Raw genomic sequence first — 23,185 nt, forward strand, 5'->3', positions numbered from 1 at the left:
TGTATATTTTGCCCCAAAACATTATAATGTTGTTGTAGCAGTGTTTGAATTCGATCTTGCGTTCTTTAGATGATGGAGTGAATACGTTTCTGTTGTGTGACCTGCGAGCACAAGGCTTATCCCCTCCATTAGAGCGCGTGCTCAGGCGACACTCTGATGGATTTGATCTATCAGGGATTATCAGGTTTTACACACACTTTTGGAGTGCATGTAAGCTTGATTGCACACTGTCATAAAAGCAAAAGGAGATATAACTAAAAACTAAAGACATTTCTGTGAATATTACTAAGGATCTGTTTTTCACTTAAAAAAACATGCAAAATAATATAGAAATTTTTTTAATAATGGTCACGGGATACTGGCCTCCACTGTTTACAGATGGTGTTAAATGGCAGGCTTTTGAATGATGTTGGGTCAAGTATACAAATGTTGAGGATTTACTTTGTCCAGAAGCCTGATGTGTTGGTGTATCCCAAATTATTTAAGTATTCAATTTTAGGAATAGCTCTAAATTTGCAATAATGGCTATCAAACTAGTACATACAAAATAGACATTACATTTATATATAAAATATATAGTGTATATTAATGTTGCTTATAATATTGTCTTGTCCCATTTGTGGCTTGTATGGCTATAATAAATGTCATTATATTGATAAACTGTTGTTGATTAGATGTGTGTCCTGCAGCACCCTTGATACTGTAGAAGTAAACCTCTGACACAGGTGCTCTTGCTCTGGGAATTATTGATCTGTTTACCCACATAATTGCTTTGGGTGTTTTTTTATTTTTCTTTTTTTTTTGCATAATCGATTAAACATGTTTAGCCAAGATGGATTGCATCCTTAAACGGGTGTGTATAACTTTGTACCAATATCAAGTATATTGATATTTGTTCAAGTCTGTTCGGTGTTTTCATTAATTATACTTACAGTGACAGTAGCCGAACACTAAAAACCTTCCATAGTAGCAGAATGGTTCAGTATACATGTAGAATTGATTTCCAGTGTTCTATTGTTGCCTTGTATAAAATTACATGCAGCAGTTTGTGAGTAGCCATTATACACCTGACTGAAGACGCTCGGGCAGAATTATAAAAAAAGACAATAAACCTATTTTATGCAAAAATTACTATTTAGTCCAGGGGTTTATGGGAGCAAAGTTGTCTGTGCTCTTGGAGAAGGCCGTCTGGCTTTGTCGGTCAATCACTGTAACTCTAGGCGATAATGGGCGTCTGTGAGCTCACACAGGCAGAAGTGGGCGGATATCGATTTGCTACCCTTGAACGTAATGCTTTAAAAAGATGCAGGCAGTTGGCTTTACAGCTTGGTGTCTGTTATGTGGTACTAGCAATGGCTAAATCACCCCCGCCCCCCCGATCTTTTAAAAATATTAATCATTTTCTTGACTCTTAGCGCGCTGGAAGTATAGAAGTGATTCAAATTGTCTAAAGAGATCTAAAATGTTGTCTGGTACTGTAAGTGTGCTACTGTAAGGTGTTTTCGGGAAGGTACATTGTAACAATTTACACATTTTTTTTTTAATCTGATACTAGATGTTATGTAGTGTACTGTATAAATATGTTTACATAAGCTAATGAAACTTTTAATAAAAAAAACTGACACTGATGTAAATGATGCTAAAAAATTGAGACCAGATTTTCTGTAATTCTTTCAATTCACTTATTTATTTATTCCTTTTTATTTTGACAAGTAGATTAGGTTATAAGTAGAGCTAGATTGTTGTTGCTGTGACTTGGAAAAATAAATCTTTGTATGCAGTTTTGTCTTTTTTTTTTTTTTTTTTTTTTGGTTGATTTCAGGTAATAGAGGAAAAAATATTTTTCAGTTTAGTGAAGAGTGTAGTCGGCAGCATGTTGGTGTAGTGATAAGCTCTGTCACCGTGCACCTTCAGGGTTTGGGTTTGATTCCCGGACAGGCTCGATTCCTGCCTGTGTGCATGGAGTTTGCATGTTCTTTCTGTGCTTGGTGGGTTTGTAAATGAGTGTGCTCGTAGTGTGTGAATGAGTGTGCCCAGAGTGTGTATATGTGTGTGCCCTGCGATGGATTGGCACCCTGTCCAGGGTATACCGCCCCTCGTGCCCCAAGTCTCCTGGGATAGGGGATAGGCTCCAGGCCCCCGCGACCCGGAAGACAGGATAAAGCGGTTTAGACGATGAGTGATTTGAGTGAGAAAAGAGTGGAGCTTTTAGAATTAGTTTAGGTAAAAGTGTATCAAAGGCACTCGCACTAAGAAAGGTGCTCTCAAAATGGAAAGGTGATGAGTTAAAACAGTAAGGACTTGTCATGAATTAGCTTTTTTTCTCTTAAAACATTAATCTATTTAGGAATAACATACATACAAATCACATAGGTCTTGTGTAAAAGGTTCATACTGTGTAATTCTGCTGATTTCATATAGGTAGTATCGCCCCCCCCTTCTTATGTTAAAAATACTCCTTGATGCTCAACCTTACGTTGTGCTGTTTGCCCAATAATAACTGTTTCCCAGCAGGACTTTTAAAGAAAAGGTCGTTTTTTTTTCCTTATTCTACAGGGAGGGATTAAGTGGACATTTTGTGCAGATAAATTTGCCATCCTTCAATGCTGTTTGCATTTGAGTCCTGTGAGGCACTTTTTTGGGGATTTGTTTGTTGTGTTACCAGTTCAGTCATAAGAAGTAAACTAATTAAGCCAAGATGAAAGAATGGGGGGGAAAAAAGCTTTTGTTTGCCAGACACTTTGTAGCCTTCTTTAAATATGTCTAAATCTGTTTTTTTTTTAATGTTTTATTTCTTTATTATTATTTGTTTACAGAGCCTGTGAGAGCCCTCCAGAAAAAAAGGAAAATATCTCTTCATCTCATTGCTGATTTAAGACAGTTTGACAGGGATGAGGATGAATTGAAAGCATGCAGTACGTCACCAGAAGTGCAATATGCATGAAAGTGCAATGCAGTACCAAAAGAATTTAAAGATGTACAGTTCAGTGTATACAGTGGAGTAGAATCTCTTTCTCTCACATTGTCTCTCTTTTCCTCCCTTGTATGACTGCAGAATACTTGTGCTTCATTTCTCTTCTCTGCCATTGGATTGATTTCTATATGTAAAAAACAACCATATGTGCAACAGCATACATATAGTATTTTTTAAACAAGATATTATATTGTATATAAGGAAAAAAATCTGTTTTATTTGTGTCCTCCTGTGGACAGGTTTTGTTTTATGTCACGCTGTGCCCATCATGGCAAGCACAGGGCTGCTTTGTTAATACAGTACGCACACAAAAAAAAACTAAGCTCACTGATTTTTAAAAATATTATCATTTTTTTAACTTAAGAAAAAATAGTAAATATAACGGTATACATTAGCTATATTTTTGCACTATTTGCACGTATATGTATTGTACACACTTTTGGTGACTTGTGCAAAATGTATTGCTTCAGGTCCACTGTCTTCAAAAAAAAAAAAAAAAAAGCAAAAGATCGAATTTTTTATATTTAAGAACATGTATGTGTGCGCGCGCACACAAACTAATCAGCAAAAACATTAAAAACACTGCATGGTGACGTGAATAAAGCTGATTATCAGTTTACAGTGGCACCTGTGAAGGGATGTGATTATAATAGTGGACTACTTTCAGTTTTTAGAGTTGATTTATTTGAAGCAGGAAAAACAGGGAGGTGAAAGGATATGCATGACTTTGACAACCTTAAATTGTGATTGCTAGTTGACTAGGTCAGACTGTCTTCAGAATGGTAGGTCTTTTGGTTGTTCTTGATATGCACAGGTGTAGTACCTTCCAAAAGTTCCAAAGAAGGACAAACAGTAAAATGGCAACAGTGACCCATGGATCACTAAGGTGTGAGGAGTGAATGCTAACTTCTATATGCATGAGCTCACGGGTGCAATATTTTTATGCAGTGCCTTTTTGGGCAATCATATTTTTATTTTAAAAAAATTGAGAGGTTTGATTAAAATCAGTTTCAGGAATAGCTATAGAGTCCAAAGGCAAGGATTTTTTTGGGGATTTGCTATTTTCTTATGTTCTGTATTTCTGTACTTGACCACCTTCCCGTCAGTGATTTACTAGGATTTAAAATATCCAGTCATTATTCTTTTTTTACAGCAGTGATTCTTATACCATTTAGTTTCTTTAGTATGTTAACTTGCATTTACAAAACTATAACAAACCAAAGATTTTTATTTTATTTAATGCTATGTTTGTCTAATTACATAAAAAAAATGTACACTGTATGATCGGTTTAAGGATTCAAAATCACATAACCATAAGGTTCATTTCTTCACTGTGGACTTAATCATACTTGCTAGCACTGAATATAATTACATCGGATTTAATCCGGATTATGCATTGGGATTTGTCCAATTACACCAGCTGATAAAGTATTCTTTTGTTCTAGAGCCAAATCAACTTTTTTATGCTTAATCATAAAAATTTTTTACCATAATGAAGAATGCTGACCTCAGACGCTTTGAATAGTGTTACAGCTTTTTTTTAATCTGCTTTAGCTTGTAAAACATAAATGTTAAATATTTTCTTCGGTTTTACTTTTAAATATTACATTAGGTTTTTTTTTTGCCCAGACAGTGTGCTTAGTAGTGGAACTATAGAGTTAATGTATGTATAGAATCTATGGTTCAGTTTTCTGAAAGATTGTAGGTTAGAACTGTTTCTAAAGTCACTGAAAATAAATACACTGTCAATTTCTATAATATTAAGAACAGTCAGGTTTAAAGTGTTTGTTCCAGATGGTCTATTTAAGCTTCAATAAAAGTAGTGTAAGATTTGTAATTTTGTAACACTTAGCTTTGACTGTGGCACATGTCCTACTGTTTTACCAATTTTGTGCAATTGGGTTAAGGTCTAGACTCTGTGATGGCCAATTAATGTGAAAATGATTCCTCATGTTCCCAGAATCACTCTTGCACAATTTGAGTCCTGGAATATGGCCATGCTATCAGGAAAAGAAAAAAAAAATCCATTAATAGGACACCCTGGTCATTCAGGTCATCAGCTGACTTCATTTTATGGCCACATGACGCTACTGAGCCTAGACCTGAGCAAACCCAAATCATAACACTGCCTTCAGAGGCTTGATAGTTTGCACTATGCATGACGGGTACATTGATTAATACAGTTTTCTTCTTATTCTGACATGCCCATCACTTTGGAATAGGGTCAATATGGACTTTTTTTTTATTGCTTTAAAGCATTGGATACAGTATGTCTTCTGATGTGGTTCTTTATGACAAGAGAAGCTACTCACTGCATTGAAATTTAAATGATCTCATTTTTTTGGCCAAGGACTGAACTTATAATTCCCTTAAAATCAACAATCACTTTACTCTTGTTAAATTTAAATGATTTTTTTTAATATATAATATATACACAGTATATATAAGATGCTAATTGTTTCTTCTCATTGTTTAGCTTTTTTGTGGAAGAAGTTGGTCTTTGTACCACATGTTCACAAGAAATCCCAAAACTGTCACAGAATACATTGTCGAGTCTTTTAACCAGGATTGGATTTCTTAAAGAGAATTAGCACTTCTGTCACTTTTCATCCAACATAAAATAGAAGGGTAAAGACTTTTTTTTTTTTTTGTTTTTTTTTTTTGTCTCACCTGGATGTGACTGCCAGCGGTCTTGGAAATGCATATCCAGAGGACACTGTCATTATTTTCTGAGGCCAGTCCAGTTGCACATCATATCAGCATGAATTTCATATGCTGGTTTGTTGTTTCTCCATGATTCTTTTGTTAGGTGTTCAGCAGTCACATCACCAGCTAGTAACTACAGGTCCTAGCTCGGTAACCAGGATATTTTGTAATACATGTTTATTCACTGTCTGGCCAAAAAAGAAATCGCAGTTTCAGAAAGGTCAAATTATTGGCCTGCATCAAGCAATGAAAACAATAAAATTACTGGAATTGGGTTAAGAATTGCTCAACGCATTATTAACATCTGCGAGGATAGTGGTGAACCCTTAACTCATGGAAAAAATATAAAACGAATAATGAATCGATATCAAGTTTCATTGGAAAAAAAAAAAAAAAAAAAAAGGATCTTTGATTGGTCAGATCCAGACTCAGCAATGTTATGTGGCAATAAAATTAAGTCAGCTGATGACCTGAATGTTCCTATCAGGTTATGACATCAATTGAGTTTTTCTTCCCGGATGGGTCAGGAATACTCCAGGACTCCAGGAAAGTGTGGTTCTGGGAGCATGAGGAATCATTTTTATACATGAATTAGGCACCACATTGCACATCTAAGCTAAAGGGCGTCAAATGGAATATTTGTGAGAATCTTTTTTTTACTGTTATGGTCACTGTTTATGCTTCTCGGATTTTTTTTTTTTTTCCCATTATAAGCTTTATAAGGCATTTTCTGCATCTTTACACTTTATTAGCTTATCACTTTGACACGTCTTAACTGTTATGCTTTCGATAAGACATTAAAGACCTTTCTCCCACTACTCTCCTGGATACACTTAAACCACACTATCAAACATACCTGTGAATAATAACTTGTACAGAGCACATAAATGCTGTCTGCTCCTTTTGTTTATCCTCCATAATCAACAGCATGTAACACAAAACCAGAACCTTTTTTTTTCTTTTGTAAATAAATGGATGCTCCCTGTTGCCCTTTTGCTCTACTGAACTATGATTTATTTTTGCTTTCACACCTTTTCAGAAGAAAAGCTATATCAATTATAAACTGTATAAAATTCTTTAAAATTTCTTTTCGCCTGAGTTTTCTGCTCACTTTAGCACAGTCATTAGGGATTTTTAACTTTTTGTTAATTTTTCACAACACAGTATGTAAATCAGTTGTAGGAACTGTCTTACCAAATGTAAAAAAAAAAAAAGAAATTTGGTTATTTATGGTCTTTTTTAAAGGTAATATTATGACCTTAAGATGCAATTCAATTCCTGACCATCTGGTATAGATCCTGCTGATCTAGATAAATATTGATAGCCCTTAAACCACACTTGTTAAAGTCTAAAGTCAATGCGTCTACATCATCAAATGGATTTCCATCATCTACTCAGCACTGAGACTGATCATCTACAGGTCATTAACACATTCTTCCTTGCTGCATTTAACACTTGGGCTTTTCTTGTTGACCTTAGCTCTACATTTCATGGTCTTCTTTCAGCTTTTGGCATTATTGGTTTTACCCAAAATAACAGTTCAGCAAATCTCCCACTCTTCCAGGAATTTGCAATAGTCCACTGAGATTTTTTCTAGGACCGCTTAAAATTTGTGTACTAATCTTAAAATTCTAGAAAACTATTAGGCTTAAACTATCATATTAAGACTTACTAATATAATTTTTTTTGTGTGGTCTGTTGCAATTTCATAAATCGTCCAAACCAAACAGTGCTCTAACCCTGTGCGTGCAGAAATTCAAGTTTCTCTCATCTGCAGGGGATAATTCTACTTCTACTTTCTGGCCTCTGTTAAAATAGAATTTAAAGATGTAGAGCTCATCTTGTAGAATTCACTGTATTGTTTAAACCTTTTACTTTTGAATAGTGAAGGTTTGTACATTTTATAGTTTTTTTCTGTTATTGTGCCCAAATTTTAGTAGAAATCTTTTAAGAAATAATTAATATGAACTGTTTCTGATGCGTTATTAACCTTGTGAATGTTCAAATGTGATCAGCAAGACATGTGCAGAACAAGTAGTCTTATAAAATGATGCAAACCCTGTGTAGTGAGTATACATGCAGCAAGCACTTTTATTAGAAATGCTCAGTCTAATCCTAAGGAGGCCTTACTTTGTTTCTTAAAACTTTGTGACTCGGATTTCACAAGCTATCTGAAACATTTACTTTGAAGATCTGGTTCATTTTGGCATCCTTACATCATGCGATTCCTTCACATCTTTTAGGTGAATTTTTATGATGCGAATCTTCCATTTTGCAACATCCCAAAGGTCTGGGATGACTTTCCTGACTGCGAAGGCCACTGAAAAATATTGAATTTATTTTCATGAAACCAGTCTGAAATAGATATTGCTTTGTGACAAGGTGCATTATCATGCTGTAAGTAACCATTAACAGATGGCCAAATTGAGGCCTTGAAGGGATGATCCATGGTCAGCAACAACGTTCAAATAGCCTCTGGCCTTCAAGCGATGATTGATTGATTAATGGGAACTTAATGTGCCAAGTAAACATTTCCCACACACCATTACACACCTCCATCAGTATGGACTGAGGGTACGAGGCAGATCAGGTCCATGGACTCCACATTTTAACCCCATCATCCCTATGCCTCATCAGAAATCTGTATTTTTCTGACCAGGCCACATTCCCAGGCTTCGACTGTCCAGTTTTGGAGAGTCTGTGCCCACTACAACCTCAGCTTTGTCTGACGGAACTGGAACTTAATGTGGTGTTCTGCTGTTTGTAGCACATTCTCTTTAAGGTTTACCATTTTATGCATTCTAAGATGCTATTCTGCTGACCTCCACAAGGCTTTCCATCTGTGCATTGGATGCATTTTTTTTTTGAGTAAATACTAGACTTTTGTGTGTGAAAATCTGCTTTTATAAAAAATACTTGCACCAGCCTGTCTAGTACAAACACTCGTACCATGTTTGAAAATCACTGAACCCCTATGATCTACTGATCGTGATGGTAAATATGAAAATTGACTGAAGCTGCCAGCCCATCAGGGCGTATGTTACACTGAATTTCATCATATAGACGGGTGTTCACATCCCTATGCCTCATCAGAAATCTGTAACTTTTTAATAATAGACTTCACTGTGCTTAAAGGTGGTGATAAAGCATTTGACATTTTTTGCACCAATCTCCTGACCTGTGATTGTGCGCAAACCAGAGATCTTTTGACAGTGCCTTGCCACCCATAGTTGGTTGTTTCCTTAAAAAATCTGTATGTTTCGTAAATGTGAAATCTAGCTTATATGTAAAATTAAACTTAAATCAGGTTTTAGGCACCTGGATAGATGAGCGTACAGTTTATTCTACTGTATAGGGAGATTAGAAATAGTAAAAAATTTTATTAATAAAAATGTTTTTTTTTTTTTTTTTATCTATAAGATAAAAATAAACACTGGCTGTCTTGCTTCACAAGAGAAAAAAGAGGAACAAAACAAGAGTTTATGCAGTTTTATTCTTTTGTTGTCTTTAGGGAAAAAAACTTTTGTTTTTTTTATTATTACCCATACAGTGCATACAGAAAATCACATGGATTAGACCTTCGTTGTAGCTGTCTTGAAATGATTGTAGAGTCTTTGCTCTGTTCAACTAAAATGAAGAGGTAATTGCAGGAGTGAATTACTTGGAGCTTTGTAATCTGTTTGCTGAAACTAGTTTGGTATTGCATTATGAATGGACTCCTGATTGGATATAACCTTGAAGACTTGCACCACCTGCACCTGCCCCAGTCCTGATTAGTTATTCCTTCCCGCTCTGTGTTATTTTGATGTTTTTCTAAAATGTTCCTGAGAGACAGGCAACAATTCATTGGTATTCATCTGCGAAGGCATTCCTCAGGGGTCTGTTCTTGGGCTTCTCTTCTTTACAAGACACACGATTTGCTGTTTTTGCACTCATTTTTAACCATTATGCTGGTTTTTAAGAACAAGGGAGATGTGCAAAGCTGTGGCAACTATAGAGGTATAAAGCTAATCAGCCAGACAATGAAGCTGTGGGAAAGAGTAGTGGAAGCTAGGTTAAGGGCAGAGGTGAGCATTTGTGAGCAGCAATATGGTTTTATGCCTAGAAAGAGTACATCAGATGCAGTATTTGCTTTGAGGATGCTGGCGGAGAAGTACAGAGAAGGTAACAGGGAGTTGCATTGTGTCTTTTTAGATTTAGAGAAAGCGTATGACAGGGTGCCAAGAGAGGAGCTGTGGTATTGTATGAGGGAGTCTGGAGTGGCAGAGAAGTATGTTAGAGTGGTGCAGGACATGTATGAGAGCTGTAAGACAGTGGTAAGATGTGCTGTAGGTGTGACAGAAGAGTTTAAGGTGGAGGTGGGTCTGCATCAAGGATCGGCTCTAAGCCCCTTTTTGTTTGCTCTGGTGATGGACAGGATGACAGATGAGGTAAGACAGGAGTCCCCATGGACTATGATGTTTGCAGATGACATTGTGCTCTGTAGCGAGAGCAGGGAACAGGTGGAGGAAAATTTGGAGAGGTGGAGGTATGCTCTGGAAAGCAGAGGAATGAAGGTTAGCCGCAGCAAGACGGAATACATGTGTGTGAATGAGAGGGACCCAGGAGGATCGGTGAGGCTACAGGGAGCAGAGGTAAAAAAGGTGCAGGATTTTAAGTACTTGGGGTCAACGGTCCAGAGCAACGGAGAGTGTGGAAAGGAGGTGAAGAGACGGGTACAGGCAGGTTGGAATGGGTGGAGAAAAGTGTCAGGTGTGTTGTGCGATAAAAGAGTATCAGCGAGAATGAAAGGAAAGGTGTACAGGACAGTGGTGAGACCAGCGATGCTCTACGGCTTAGAGACAGTGGCGCTGAAGAAAAGACAGGAGGCAGAGTTGGAGGTAGCAGAGCTGAAGATGTTGAGGTTCTCTTTGGGAGTGACAAGGATGGATAAGATTAAAAATGAGTTCATCAGAGGGACAACCCACGTTAGATGTTTTGGAGATAAAGTCAGAGAGGCCAGATTGAGGTGGTTTGGGCATGTTCAGAGGAGAGATGGTGAATATATCGGTAGAAGGATGCTGAGGTTGGAACTGCCAGGCAGGAGGTCTAGAGGAAGACCTAAGAGGAGATTTATGGATGCAGTGAGAGAGGACATGAAGTTAGTTGGTGTGAGAGAAGAGGATGCAGAGGATAGGGTTAGATGGAGGCAGATGATTCGCTGTGGCGACCCCTGAAAGGGAACAGCCGAAAGACAAAGAAGAAGATGCTGATTTAATACTATGATAATTCATGGTATTGCAGCACTGAGGGCATGACACATTTTACATGACTGTTTTGTAGCTATGCTTAAATTGAAGCATCTTACTGTATATTAAAGTGTACATTTGATTTATTTTCAAGCATCAGTGTTTTCCTGCTGTCCCAATAGTTTCACTCATTTTCATGATGAACTTTATTTTGATAATTCTTCATGCTTGTGTTGTAATCATTTTAAATGCATTACATATTAATCTACTGTGAACAATTTTCCCTAAATTTGGAGGTGTACAAGGAATGAAACTGCTGAAAATAAACTGATCACAGATGTAGTCAGTCACTGATTACTCTGGTCTGTTACAACAGATTTATTTCATTCTCTTATGGCTATGGTGATGCAGTCCTGATGTGCTTGCTCTACATGGTCATGGCATTATTATTATTATTATTATTATTATTATTATTGCTATCATTACTGTTGTCATTTCTAAAGTTAAATAAATGTTTTTTACTAGATATATGGATAAGGACAGAAAATGTAAAAGGAGAAAGAATAGAGTTAAGTGTGACTAGGGGCAAAAATTTATAGTCATGTACTGTACATTACAGAGAAAGAAATAACAGTAGATTGAGAACATATAAAGCATTCAAGATGACTGCATGAAATTACCGTCAATCTTTTTATCTTTATAGGAAACGAAAGACTTTTTTTAATTTTCTTTCCCATTGTAATTTTGTTTGCCCTGCCTCTTCATTACATCAGTGGTGAAGCTTCTCCACTCACCACCCACCTCCAGCTTTTCAATTTCCTCACTGTGTCCTGACCTGAACATGTGCTTTGTTCTATTTGTATGCTTTTCATTAGTGCAATGCAACACTGTAATTACCACATAGGTAGACCTGGATTTAGATCCACCCTTTGCTTTCCCTGCTGTAGAAAGATTCGAGAACCTGTGTATGTATAACTCTTGACTTACAAGGGTTTTATCTATTTTATTTATTTATTTGTCTGTTAAGTTGAATTAAATGTGAAAAATGAGCACTTCTCTTGAACACTTGAAAAATGATGGATGAAACTGCTAACAGAAAATGGTCACATGTGCAGACCATCATTGGCTAATTTAGTCTGCTCTGGCAGCTCCTTAATCTGTCTTCATCTCAAAGAATGGCTCTGCCTGCACCCTTTGTCAATATACTGTAGAGAAGCATTTGAAAAACCAGCAGATGACTAAATGATGTAACCAGACAACTTTTTTCCAAATACAATTGACATGTATTTACTCTATTACAGGTCATCGCTTAACGTTTGCTTAGCCCATGGTGACATTCTTCTCCATTTGTTTCTCCTGTAGCAGTGCTCCCTAGACCTGGTACTGCAGAGATCACTTCAAGCCCTTATTCCACCTACCTGCTCCAGAAAATCTGTCTACAAGATTAGTTAGAACAGCTTAGCTGGATTAGTGTTGGAAAGTGAACTCTGGGCTTATCTCAAGGCACAAGGCTGGTGATCACTGCTCGGATGTTCTCGTTTATCAAAATGCCTTGTCTCACTTTGATTCTCAACATGTATGAATGCCAAGTAAATATTTCTTTGGTTTTGTGTTGTAGCTCCATTTCTGATGTTTTCAATTGAAGACCATAAAGAAGCTACTTGTGTAAGTCATTCTTCTAATATTCATTTATTTTTAAAAAGGACATTTTAATCGCACTATTATTGATTTTAAAAGTAACCAGGTGTATGGTTAATAATAGCAATTTTGATTTAGCTAGAAGACCAAACAAGTGGAATCTTAATTATTGCATAGTCTCATGTCAAGTCCTAAAACATTATAAATAACATAATCAAACTTAAGTGTTTGTGACAGTTAATAATTATTTAAACAGTTGATAATTTTGTATATCCATGGTAATTTTCTTCTCCTAATAACGTTTATAAGAAAGCCTGGAAGTCTAAATGATACCATTTCCATGTGAAATTCAGCAAAATCATAATTCTCCAGCTAATACACATGCAATCACACTCCACTTAATTATGGGAGAAAATGAAGACCTGAATAGCATTTTTTATATATGATGAGGAAGCTGTTTTTCTACTTCAATCTGTTTAACCAAGGCTTTGTGAAGTTCACATAAACCGTTTAATGTAATAGTGAATGAGATATCGACTTAGCATTTATTAATATGTTTATTTAAAATGTACCATTAAGGGAACACCTTGTATTTCTGCTCTTGACACAAGACGTAAGAAAGTTGTTTCTAAATGTTTCGGCTCAGAGCTACAGTTTCCTCATGTCATATGTTAAAGATCTAATTCAGGCCCACATTTGCTTCCATAATTAAGTGGAACTTGACTTGACTCCATGTGTTCTAGCCAGAGAGTTGAGATGATTTAGGCCGCATTTGACACAGAAGTGGGAAATTAAAAGTAATGAATTAAGTCATTTCGACCTTCATGCTTTTAGCTATAAAAAAAAAAAAGGAGGCGGGGGGGCAGGCAAACAGATGTCTTCCCTGAAAGCTTGCGTTTTATAACAGAGTGAATATGATTGAGCAAATCTGATGGTTTATCCACTACTATTTTTAATGTTGAGTAATTTAAAGCATATGGCATTCTATTATTATTTTATAAGAGAAAAAGAGAGAGAGGTCAATAAGGCTATGTTGCTGATATGAAGTTATTGTTTGAACTCGAGTTTGAGGATTTCTTGATGTTCCAGGTAGGAATTCCAAGCTAAGGAAGTGTTTTATTTATAGTGTTACAGTGAATACTGAAGTATGAACATTTTCGTAGCCCAAACAAATGATCTGCCTGCTTGATTTTAGAGAGCTGGTGGAGAGAGATAAAGAGCCAGAGACAGCAGGCAGAAAATGATTAAGAATGGAGCAGAATGTGGATAGAAATCTATAAGCCTATACTTTACAGAGAACAAACTAACAATAGACTAAAGACTATTTGAAGTGATCACAGACTTTACAGTACATCATTTTTAAGTTTGCAGAAGTATAAGGAGGGGTAATTTTGCTTGCATTGCCTCCTATTTCCTTGTTCTGCATCTTCAGAATTAATTGATTAAAATATACATGATAGATGTTAACCCTGACAGTTATTTATACTTTTTGTAGTTTGCAAATGGTATTTTAAGAGCTCTTATTCCAGTCTGTCCTAACAAACTATTCATGGTAATACCCTGTTCTGTTTTTTTTTCCTTTACTTCATAATTGACTCCCTCCACCTTTATCAAAGCTTCTTAGCTTATTACCTTGGATACTGGACTACAGAACCGATTCCAGATCTTGATCAATTTATTTTTCTTTAAAAAAAAAAAAAAAAAAAAAACTTGTGGAGACACATTCATCCACTATTTACCCAGTGTTACTGGTAATGTTATAAGGCTGTTAAATTATCAGGCCAATCTGCTCTGAAACCCCTAGGAAATTTATCAAGAAGAACTGATTTCTAGAGGATATATAATATAATATAAAAGAAAGTATGCGAAAAACAATGTTAACCCAACAGTTTGTAACTTTTTTAAATGAATTACAGTGCTGAAGAATTGCAATTGAGAGACCAAGTTAAACAATACCGTCATTGAGAGCTTGAAGACCGGAGATATGATTTGATGAAATAGTACTCTTACAACCATGACTCTCAGGGATCTTTTTACTTGCTATGTTAGCTAGTTTGTTTATGTAGAATACTAATTGTAAAATTATGACCATTGTGGAGGCCACTAATAGTCCATTTTAAATAAATGTGTTAATAGATGCTATTTTATTAATATTAGTTGGTATCACATTGACTATCACATCGAACACTTCATGAGAATTTCACAAAGCCTGGGTTAAGTAGATTGAAGTAGAAATGTACTGTAGCCTGGATTTTGCTGAATTTGACATGGAAATTATAAATTGAACATCATTTAGACTTCCAGGCTTTCTAGCTGCAAAAATGGGGGGAAACAGATGTCTCTAAAGTGATGCATAAAACAGTTATGTATTTCTGTTTGCTTTATTATTCATTTTTAGAATTGCATAATTTTATGTTATTAGTTGGGCACAATTGACAAAGTTTTAAATCCATATTCAATTTTGAATATGGACTTTTCTGTAGATATAAATGCTGCCACGACAGTTGAACATGCATGACAAAACAGAGCTAAGTATTTAGTTTATGGTTCAGTTTTTTTGCTATTGCAATATATTGTACACCATCTTTCACTTAGTATGCTTCATCAATCTGCTTGTTTTAAAGATAAGTTCTTTAACTCTGTTTTAAAGCAAGTGGTCTATAGTCAAATAAGATCTGCCAACCTCAAATGTTACATTCATCTAATTTAATAATCTGAATAGGGCCTACTTGCAAAGCTTCAATCAGTTCAACTCTAAATATGAAACTATTAACATTTGAGACCTGTGCAGAAATAAAATTTCCTTAATTCCTTTTTCCTGAAGCCTGACCACTAATTAAAGCTAATAATATTTTTTTTCAACATATGATTGGTTTACTTCTCTCTGGAAGCTGTCACCATGTGACACCAGGCCACCGGCATTAATGGTCTCTCTGCTTAAAATAGAATAAAAGGGAAATTCATAAAAACTGTACATTCATAATTAATCTGTGTGCATTGAGGGTGCGAAGCTAAAGATTACTGCAACATTCTGGGTAAGATTTTACCTAGGCCAGTTTTTCTTTACTGAGAAACCTTATCTGCAACCTTCAGCTTGTCATAAACCCTCTGACAAAACTGGTAATTGAAATGCTGTCAGTTTGGTGAGAAGTGAACAAAAAGTGTGTAACATACGTGATCCTTTTGCGTATACTGTATGAATGTGTGCATGTGTGTTTGCATACATACACACATGCATAAAAACATACATGCATGCAAGCACATGTTCTTGCACACACACACATACACACACACAGACACAGTACCAGTCAGAAGTATTGATACAAGTTTGAATTTATTTTCTACATTTTAGAACAGTAATGCATTTCTTAAAACTATCAAATAACACACATGATATTAGGGTAATTAAGTAGCAACAACAAAAGTCAGTTGTTATTTTAAGACACAGAGGACGGCCTTTCTGGAATAGTTCTTTCAAGAATAGTATTGTCAAGTGCATTGGCAAAACCTATCAAGCACCATGATGAAACTGGCTCTCATGAAGAACATCTCAGTAAAGCAAGACCAAAACTTACCTTTACTGCAGAAATATAACTCAGGAAAGACCATGTAATTATATATACAGTATCGACATAGATAGATGGATAGTTAGAAATTGTCATTGTACAGGGGGCAACAAAATAGGAATAAGTGTACAAATATAAAACATATGATCCAATAGTACTATTTAATTGAAAAATCAAAGCAGCTAAGATGTTGCTCTGTTGCTTTTTATATTGCTCTTAATATTGTTAGGCTTATACTATTTAACTATAAATATAAATTAAAAATGTAATAAAACCTGTCTGTATTGTAGAATTGTTGTATAGCTCTTTTGCATTTGGGAATAAATCAATATGAAGTAAGGTGCAGGTGAGTCTGTGTGGATGTGTGTTGTGTAAGCAGTTTCTGACGTTCAGTGACACTGTTTGTTAGTGTTTACTTCTTAAATGGCTCTGTTTGTTTGCGACTTGGTGGACCTGAAGCATCTGCCAGAAAACAGCAGGTCAAACATTTGGTGTCCAGGGTGGGTTGGGTCTTTCAGCATGTTGTATGTTCTGCTGTGGAACTGAGAGCTGAGTAGTTTCTTCAGGGAGGGTAGTCAGCAGCCGATCCATCACCATTTTGTATAGATATCAAATTACATAAAAGCTGGATATTATAACAGCACACACATTTAAACCAGAATGAGTGATGGATTAAAGCTAATGTTAACTAGTTACAGTTGAGCTTACACAGATACACAAGAACCTGCAAAGAAACTATTTCAATTCATTTTCTAAATATGATTTCCCCAATAGACTATTCTCTAATTCACTGGCTTTCCACCCAATTTCTCAGCTGTCCAAACCTTTTGCACTATTAAGTTTGTTTCTATTTTGATAAAAAGGTACTTCATTTCTGCATGTCACTTTGGATTTGCAGTTTCCTTAACTTTGCCCCTCGAAGCCAAGGATAAAAGTCCTTGGCACGCGAGCTCTTGCTGCTCAAAGAAGCCTATTTCAGCTATTTCAGTCTAAATTGATTAGTTCCACTCGTTGGGAACCGATCTGAAAAATATTTTACTTGGCTACTTTGTTAAAAATTCTTCACAGATAATTGTCCAGGGAGTGCAAAGTGGTTTATAATGGTGTTTCAAATGGTCACATTGTCCTCCATGGGTGCGAAGACCGGTTCCCCTGAGGAGCAGCTTTGAGGAGCTTTAGCCATTCTTAGACTAATGAAAGTATATCTGAGGGGCCGTTTGCTTCCTTTCAATAAAGCTGTTTTAACTAAAGTGTCATAACTATGACAGAGGGTACCATGTAGAGGAGATATTTAATGGCCTTTACGGTTCAGCTTGTTGACCAGGAACCCGACTGCTGCCGCGTCTCGCTCTGTGACCAACATCCCATTTTTACATGTGCTTTGATTACTGAAGGGTTTTGCCCGGTTTGTGATTTGTAGTGTGAACTTGGGTGGAAGAAAGTAAAGCTGTCAAGGTTCATTTTCTATCTTTTTTTTAATTATTTTTATTTTTTTATTTCTTTTATTTAACTCAAGCATCCTAGATTATTCATTCATATGCTACCAGGCACATCTTTCCATGTATATCAAAACATTATGGTTTCCTAGCAAACATTTGTAAATATTCAGTGTAATCACCTATTTTTTTTTAATATAATTTATTTTGTCACAATGAAATGTGCAGATACTCTTCAAAAGTATCAATTGCACACCTAGACACATTGTCTTTATTTTATTACTTTATTTCTTATTTTACACTTACTCTATTTCACAGCTACAGATAATTTATTCGCAGTTAAACAATTCGTAACAATACACACCAGCCATGTTTCAGTTCATTTCATGATACTGCCTTTACAGTTCAACTCAGTTTGATTTTGTCCTGAACAGTGCAAAACAATGTGCATGTTTGTCCATATAAAGTAAAATAAAATAAATGTAATATTAATAACAAAATGTTCAAAGGATTTGTATACATACATTCTCACCTAAATTTGATTGAATAAGTAAATGTGTCTGACCTGGGGGAAACTGTCAATTGAAACACAATGAGCTCTACAGCAGGTATAATTTTAAACAGAAACAGAGCTTTTGGCTGAAATGCACAGATTCTTTATCCTATTTCTCAGCCATTAGAGATTTTAGTAATATGAAGCTGGTGTCATTTTGACACCTACTCAAGAGCTTTTAAATGTTATTATGTTGTGTTATTGCAGTATATATTTTTCAGCCCTTGAGATCCAGAGCCATACAGGTCACTTCCCAAGTGCAAGCTTTTAATGAAATAATGTAAGAATCTGTCTGTCCTTTGTGTTCTTTATACAGTATGTTTTAAATCGGTTTAGAGTGGGACCTTTAATGTTTAAATAGTGAAATTACATAAGATGCATGAATTAAAATTATGCTGATTTCAACCTCGTGACACGAACATTTCCGCAAAGCACAGTCACATTTTGGCATCGCCATGTATCATGTCACCCCTTGTCACACTGGAGGCCAGGAAGTCCCACTGCATCCAAAAAAATAACAATGTGGGAACGGGGTCAAAGTAGAAAAATTTGCATTTATCAAGTTCATCCTACTTTCTAGAAATTTCACGTTGTTACAAGTTTCCCATCAGCCACATGATCATGTGCTCATTATGTGCTATGAGATTGAACTGATTTATTACCATGTCTGATCAATATCGCACCTACTCTTACCAGTTGCTTCTCACACACTTACTACAGTATGTTGTCATTGCGTCCGGCAGGGTGGTAAAAAAAAAAAAAAATACACAGTGCTTTTCATCACAATATTATAGTTTAAAATTGGATCTAGTACTTGTACTAAATTCTCTGAATGTGACATAGACAAGCTGATAACCTCCTGCATGGTCACCATAAACTGGTATGCACAAAAAGAACATGATATGAACTTGATGAGGTCTTCTACAATATGGCCTGGACCTACCATGATCTTAGCCCAAGCGTAAAGATGTTCTCGTGAGAACTCCATTGACGGCAACAATGACATGAAGTCCCAATGGGAACTCCTCTTCCTGCATCTTGCTTTGACCTCGTGCTCGTCAGTGTTTTCTTTAAACATGTCCAAAAATGTCCAAGGGAGACCGTAATACAGTAGAACCTCTGCATATGAATTTAATTTGTGCTGGAGGCAATTGCAATACAGATTTTCCCATAAAAAATAATGTAAATGCAGATAATCGGTTCCAGCCACCAAAAAATATTACAAAATAATGTTACGAAAAATCACGTAGCTTTTAAACGCATGCCATAGGCAAAGGTGGGTCGAAACCGCTTTTGCTGACTGAAAAAAAAAAATTGTCCACTGATGCAAACAAATTTAGAACGGCTCCAGGATGTAGCACAACTTGGGTTCATTCATTCGTTCATATGCCAAAAATGCTTTCTATGCCGATGCAAATTTTCTATTCGTAAGGCACAAACGTGTATGCTGAGGTTTCACTGTACGTCCTTACTGGTTTCTGCTGCATTCCTGCCAGGTTGCACAAGTTCTTACTGCGTTCATCCAATTTATTTTAGTGTGACCGGGGGTTTAAATGAGGGAGAAAGTATTGAAGGATTGACGTATTGAAGATGATGCTGTACTGTACCTTCAGACCTGGTTTATAGATTGTCATCTATTGACGGTGTGTAAGAAAAGATGGGTGGGTGTGGAGTTCAATATGATTTGAATGAATGTACGGAGGTCCTCAGAACCTACAGTGGTTCTGCTTTTACCTTACTATTGTATTATATTACATTATTTTGAAGCCCTGTATAGTATTTTTGATATTTTCATATGAAAACAATCTGGCTATAGATTAAAGTAGAGTAGATATAGATTAGATAGAAGGAGAGTCTATAAAACTACCAAAAACAAGCCAATCTAATAAAAATCATTCACTCACAATACAACATACAGTATTTTACAAGTTATTTGTACAATAAATACAGAGAAATTTGCACCTGTAAATAATTCGGAGATATTTTTAGTTCATTTAAAGGTGAATTTACAGTGTTTTTTGTTTTCTTTTTTGTCCTTGTATCCCTTTTTGCGTGAACGTGAATTGAATTTTAAAAACAGCTGTGAAGGAAAGTCACTGCTCAAGGTTACAAAGTGTATTTAACATCAGAGTTGATGAAGTTAGGTTTAAACATACGTCAGACGTAATCAGTCATACATCAGAAACAAGACCCCAGAAGGAGACATAACTCAAGAGTTGGCTTGATCTCCCCAGATTATTAGACACTCAAAGTCTAACTTCAAACACGTCAATGCTGAGGCTGTGGTGGCCCTGGCAAGTCCCTACATTTAATCTTAAAAAGATAAGTGTTTTGAAGTGTACCTGCATGCATTGCTTGAACCCCACACAATCGCTTAATTAGATTTCACTAGTTAATTCCGCTCTCCGAATCATACATCGATACCTTGTGTATCCTCCCAGGTTTTGATCTCCCACAGGTGCTGTGTACTGTTTACTGAAATTGTGTTCTTCCAGGTTTTCTTCACTTCACTGCCTCCTTCTTGCTTGCTATCCCACTTCCCTTCTGATCATGCCTCGTTGAGTTGTCTTGCGTGAGATGATTGCAGGAAATGATGTAGGTGGATTATCGACCTAGAAGCTGCTTAGTTCTAGTGTTAATTAATTGTGAAAAGTTTTCTAAAGCGAGCCGTGTAAATTGGGCTCAGTGTTTCAATAAGCTCTCGAAGAAGCATTTGAGCAGAGAGAAGATTGAAGGGTAAAAAAAGGTGAACGGGCTGCAGCTGAACTTCCAGAGAAATGTGAGGCAATATTTAATGTCATGTCAGAACAGATTACTTAAAGCTATCCAAGTTAGCCTCATATCAAGCTGTAATCAAATTTGAATATCCTCTATGGTTCACTGCATGGTTGACTCTGTTGATACAGCCTTTGCTTGTTTTTTTACATAATCTTGTTTAAAAATTGTGTGTGAGAGTGAATTGCAAACAGAATTAGACCTAAATTAAAATTTGTTAATTCATTTTTAATACCCCCTATATCCTAGGCAGAGTCGCAATGGTTCTAGCACCTGCCCCAGAAACACCCTAGAGAAATACCAAGCCATCCCAGAGGAAACGCGCATACAGAAAGATCATGCTCAGACAGTAACCTGAGCTCGGGAGACCCTGGAGCTGTATGTATGTAGGCAGCAATGATACCAACTACCCTACTGTGCCTTATTTAAATTGAGAAAGCGGTACGGGGAGGAAAAAAAATCTGGTTCTTTCATCCGATACTGTCGTTTACTTTGTGTAAAGAGCCGATTGATAGGCTCTCGCAGAGAAAATGATACAGATTGGGCACGGCAGTATAATGAAACCACTCAAGGGAACACTTGTTTATTTCGATATGCAGTCTTGTCTTGGTGTAGGCTTTTCAAGTCTAGACATTTGATGTTGCTCTGATTTTTTATTTTTTATTTTTTTGAAAAGTTTACTTCTCTTAAATTATATCTTCTGCTCAGTAGAGCTGTGTGTTACTGTGGGGCAGACAAGTTAACTCTCTGATTTTCTTTCTGCAGGGTCCCAGAGAGTGGTCTGAGAGACTAACGCAGTGATGAAGACTCCCGGGAGTTAGCTGGGAGTAAGAGAATCCTCTTGTTGTGGGCGGAAACATGCACTCAAAACTAGACAGACCCCATGACACCTGGACTCGATTTAAAATTAACACTAAACTACACCTTTTAATACCTTTACACATGCTTCCCTGTTTTGAGAACAGAATTTGTACATAGATTTTGAACAATAAAATCTATTTTTAAAGTTGTCTGTTGTGTCCCAGTAAATTATGATTATTTTTGTTATTTTTGTAATTACATGTGTGTATTTAAGCATAAAACTAAATCAGGATCAACACGCTCTTAAGAATGATAAAAATTACTTGATATAAACATATGACTGGCTCTTTTTTATAGCTTCATTGTGCTTTAGCATAGATGTGCAAATTAAGAGAGAGAAAAAATACATATATTAGCCAGCTATCTGAATCTAGCATTGCTTTCTGCATGCACACTATACTGTAGCAATCTAAAAAAGACATAACCCACACAGCAAGGATGCCCTACTATTTTCTTACAATATTTCCAACTGATTCTAACTATGCAAAGCTCTGTGCCCTTTTTTTTTTTACTTTTTGCTTGATTGCAAGACCATTGCCCTTTCCCACTACATGCACTTATGTTCCCTCTGTGCAGAAGGGATTAACAGCCTTTATCATCACCCTATATGATAATCAAGATATGAATGTAAAGATCAAAAAGAAAAATGGTTTTGAGCCAACTGAAGATTCAGAACTTTGAGTATAAGATATTCTCCCTGAATGTTTTTGAGTTCTTCGTCTGTTGCATCAGTAATGACGTCTGTAAAAGGTTAAAGGCAAAACATGGCTTTAGACATGCGTTTAGGTAAGCATCTAAAAACAACAAGCAACCGTGAGGAATCTAACATAGAACTTGATGTGTTTGCTTTGGGGAACATGGTGCTGACTGTAGACCCTGAAGAACAGCTTGTCCTGTGCTTCTAATTTTGATGTCTTATTAAAGCCAGATAGCAGGCCTTGAATAACAGATGGAAATAAGGCAGAGAAAACTACTTAATAGTTAGCTCATCTCTTTAAATTTTTTACCATTTAAATAGCTGTAGTCTTTTATCTTTGTAACAACAACATTGTGTAAGTATTGGTCATGGTTCTTTTTTTCATTGAGGAGTGAGAATGATTTCAAGCTGCATTGCAGGGTTACTACACCTACCATGGATCTTTACATACTAGCCATCTTATCCATATGCAGTATATTTTACCATATATCCATATATATTTACATATACAATTTGCTATACCCTTAACACCATCTATCCATCATCTACAATATGCCGCTTATCCTGAACTTGGGGCACACGGCAAGGTACACCCTGAATAAGGTGCCAGTCTATCACAAGCACATATGGCAAATCTTTGGACCCTGTGAGGAAACCAGAGAACCCAGAGGAAATCTTCTATCCATAAGGAGAAAATGCAGACTCAAGGCACAATTTGAACCCAGGACTTTGGAAGTGTGAGGTGACCGTG

At 36.2% G+C, this 23,185-nt stretch overlaps 1 protein-coding gene across 6 annotated transcripts in view; it reads left to right on the forward strand.

Moving 5' to 3' along the window:
• Nucleotides 1-21,886, forward strand: part of rad18 (RAD18 E3 ubiquitin protein ligase) — a 60,804-nt gene extending 38,918 nt beyond the window's left edge. For 2 of the 6 annotated variants that reach the window (XM_053498648.1, XM_053498650.1), the window contains one exon: nucleotides 2,817-4,538. In XM_053498648.1, the coding sequence (XP_053354623.1) occupies nucleotides 2,817-2,871 (55 nt within the window). In that variant the 3' untranslated portion in view covers nucleotides 2,872-4,538. Of the gene's footprint in view, nucleotides 1-2,816; nucleotides 4,542-12,526; nucleotides 12,574-21,641 lie in introns of those variants that run through there. The other 4 variants (XM_053498649.1, XM_053498651.1, XM_053498652.1 and 1 more) reach the window with 4 other exon arrangements.
• The last annotated feature ends 1,299 nt before the right edge of the window (nucleotides 21,887-23,185 follow it).

The sequence above is a fragment of the Clarias gariepinus genome, chromosome 6, assembly GCF_024256425.1.
Source record: "Clarias gariepinus isolate MV-2021 ecotype Netherlands chromosome 6, CGAR_prim_01v2, whole genome shotgun sequence".
Taxonomy (NCBI): domain Eukaryota; kingdom Metazoa; phylum Chordata; class Actinopteri; order Siluriformes; family Clariidae; genus Clarias; species Clarias gariepinus.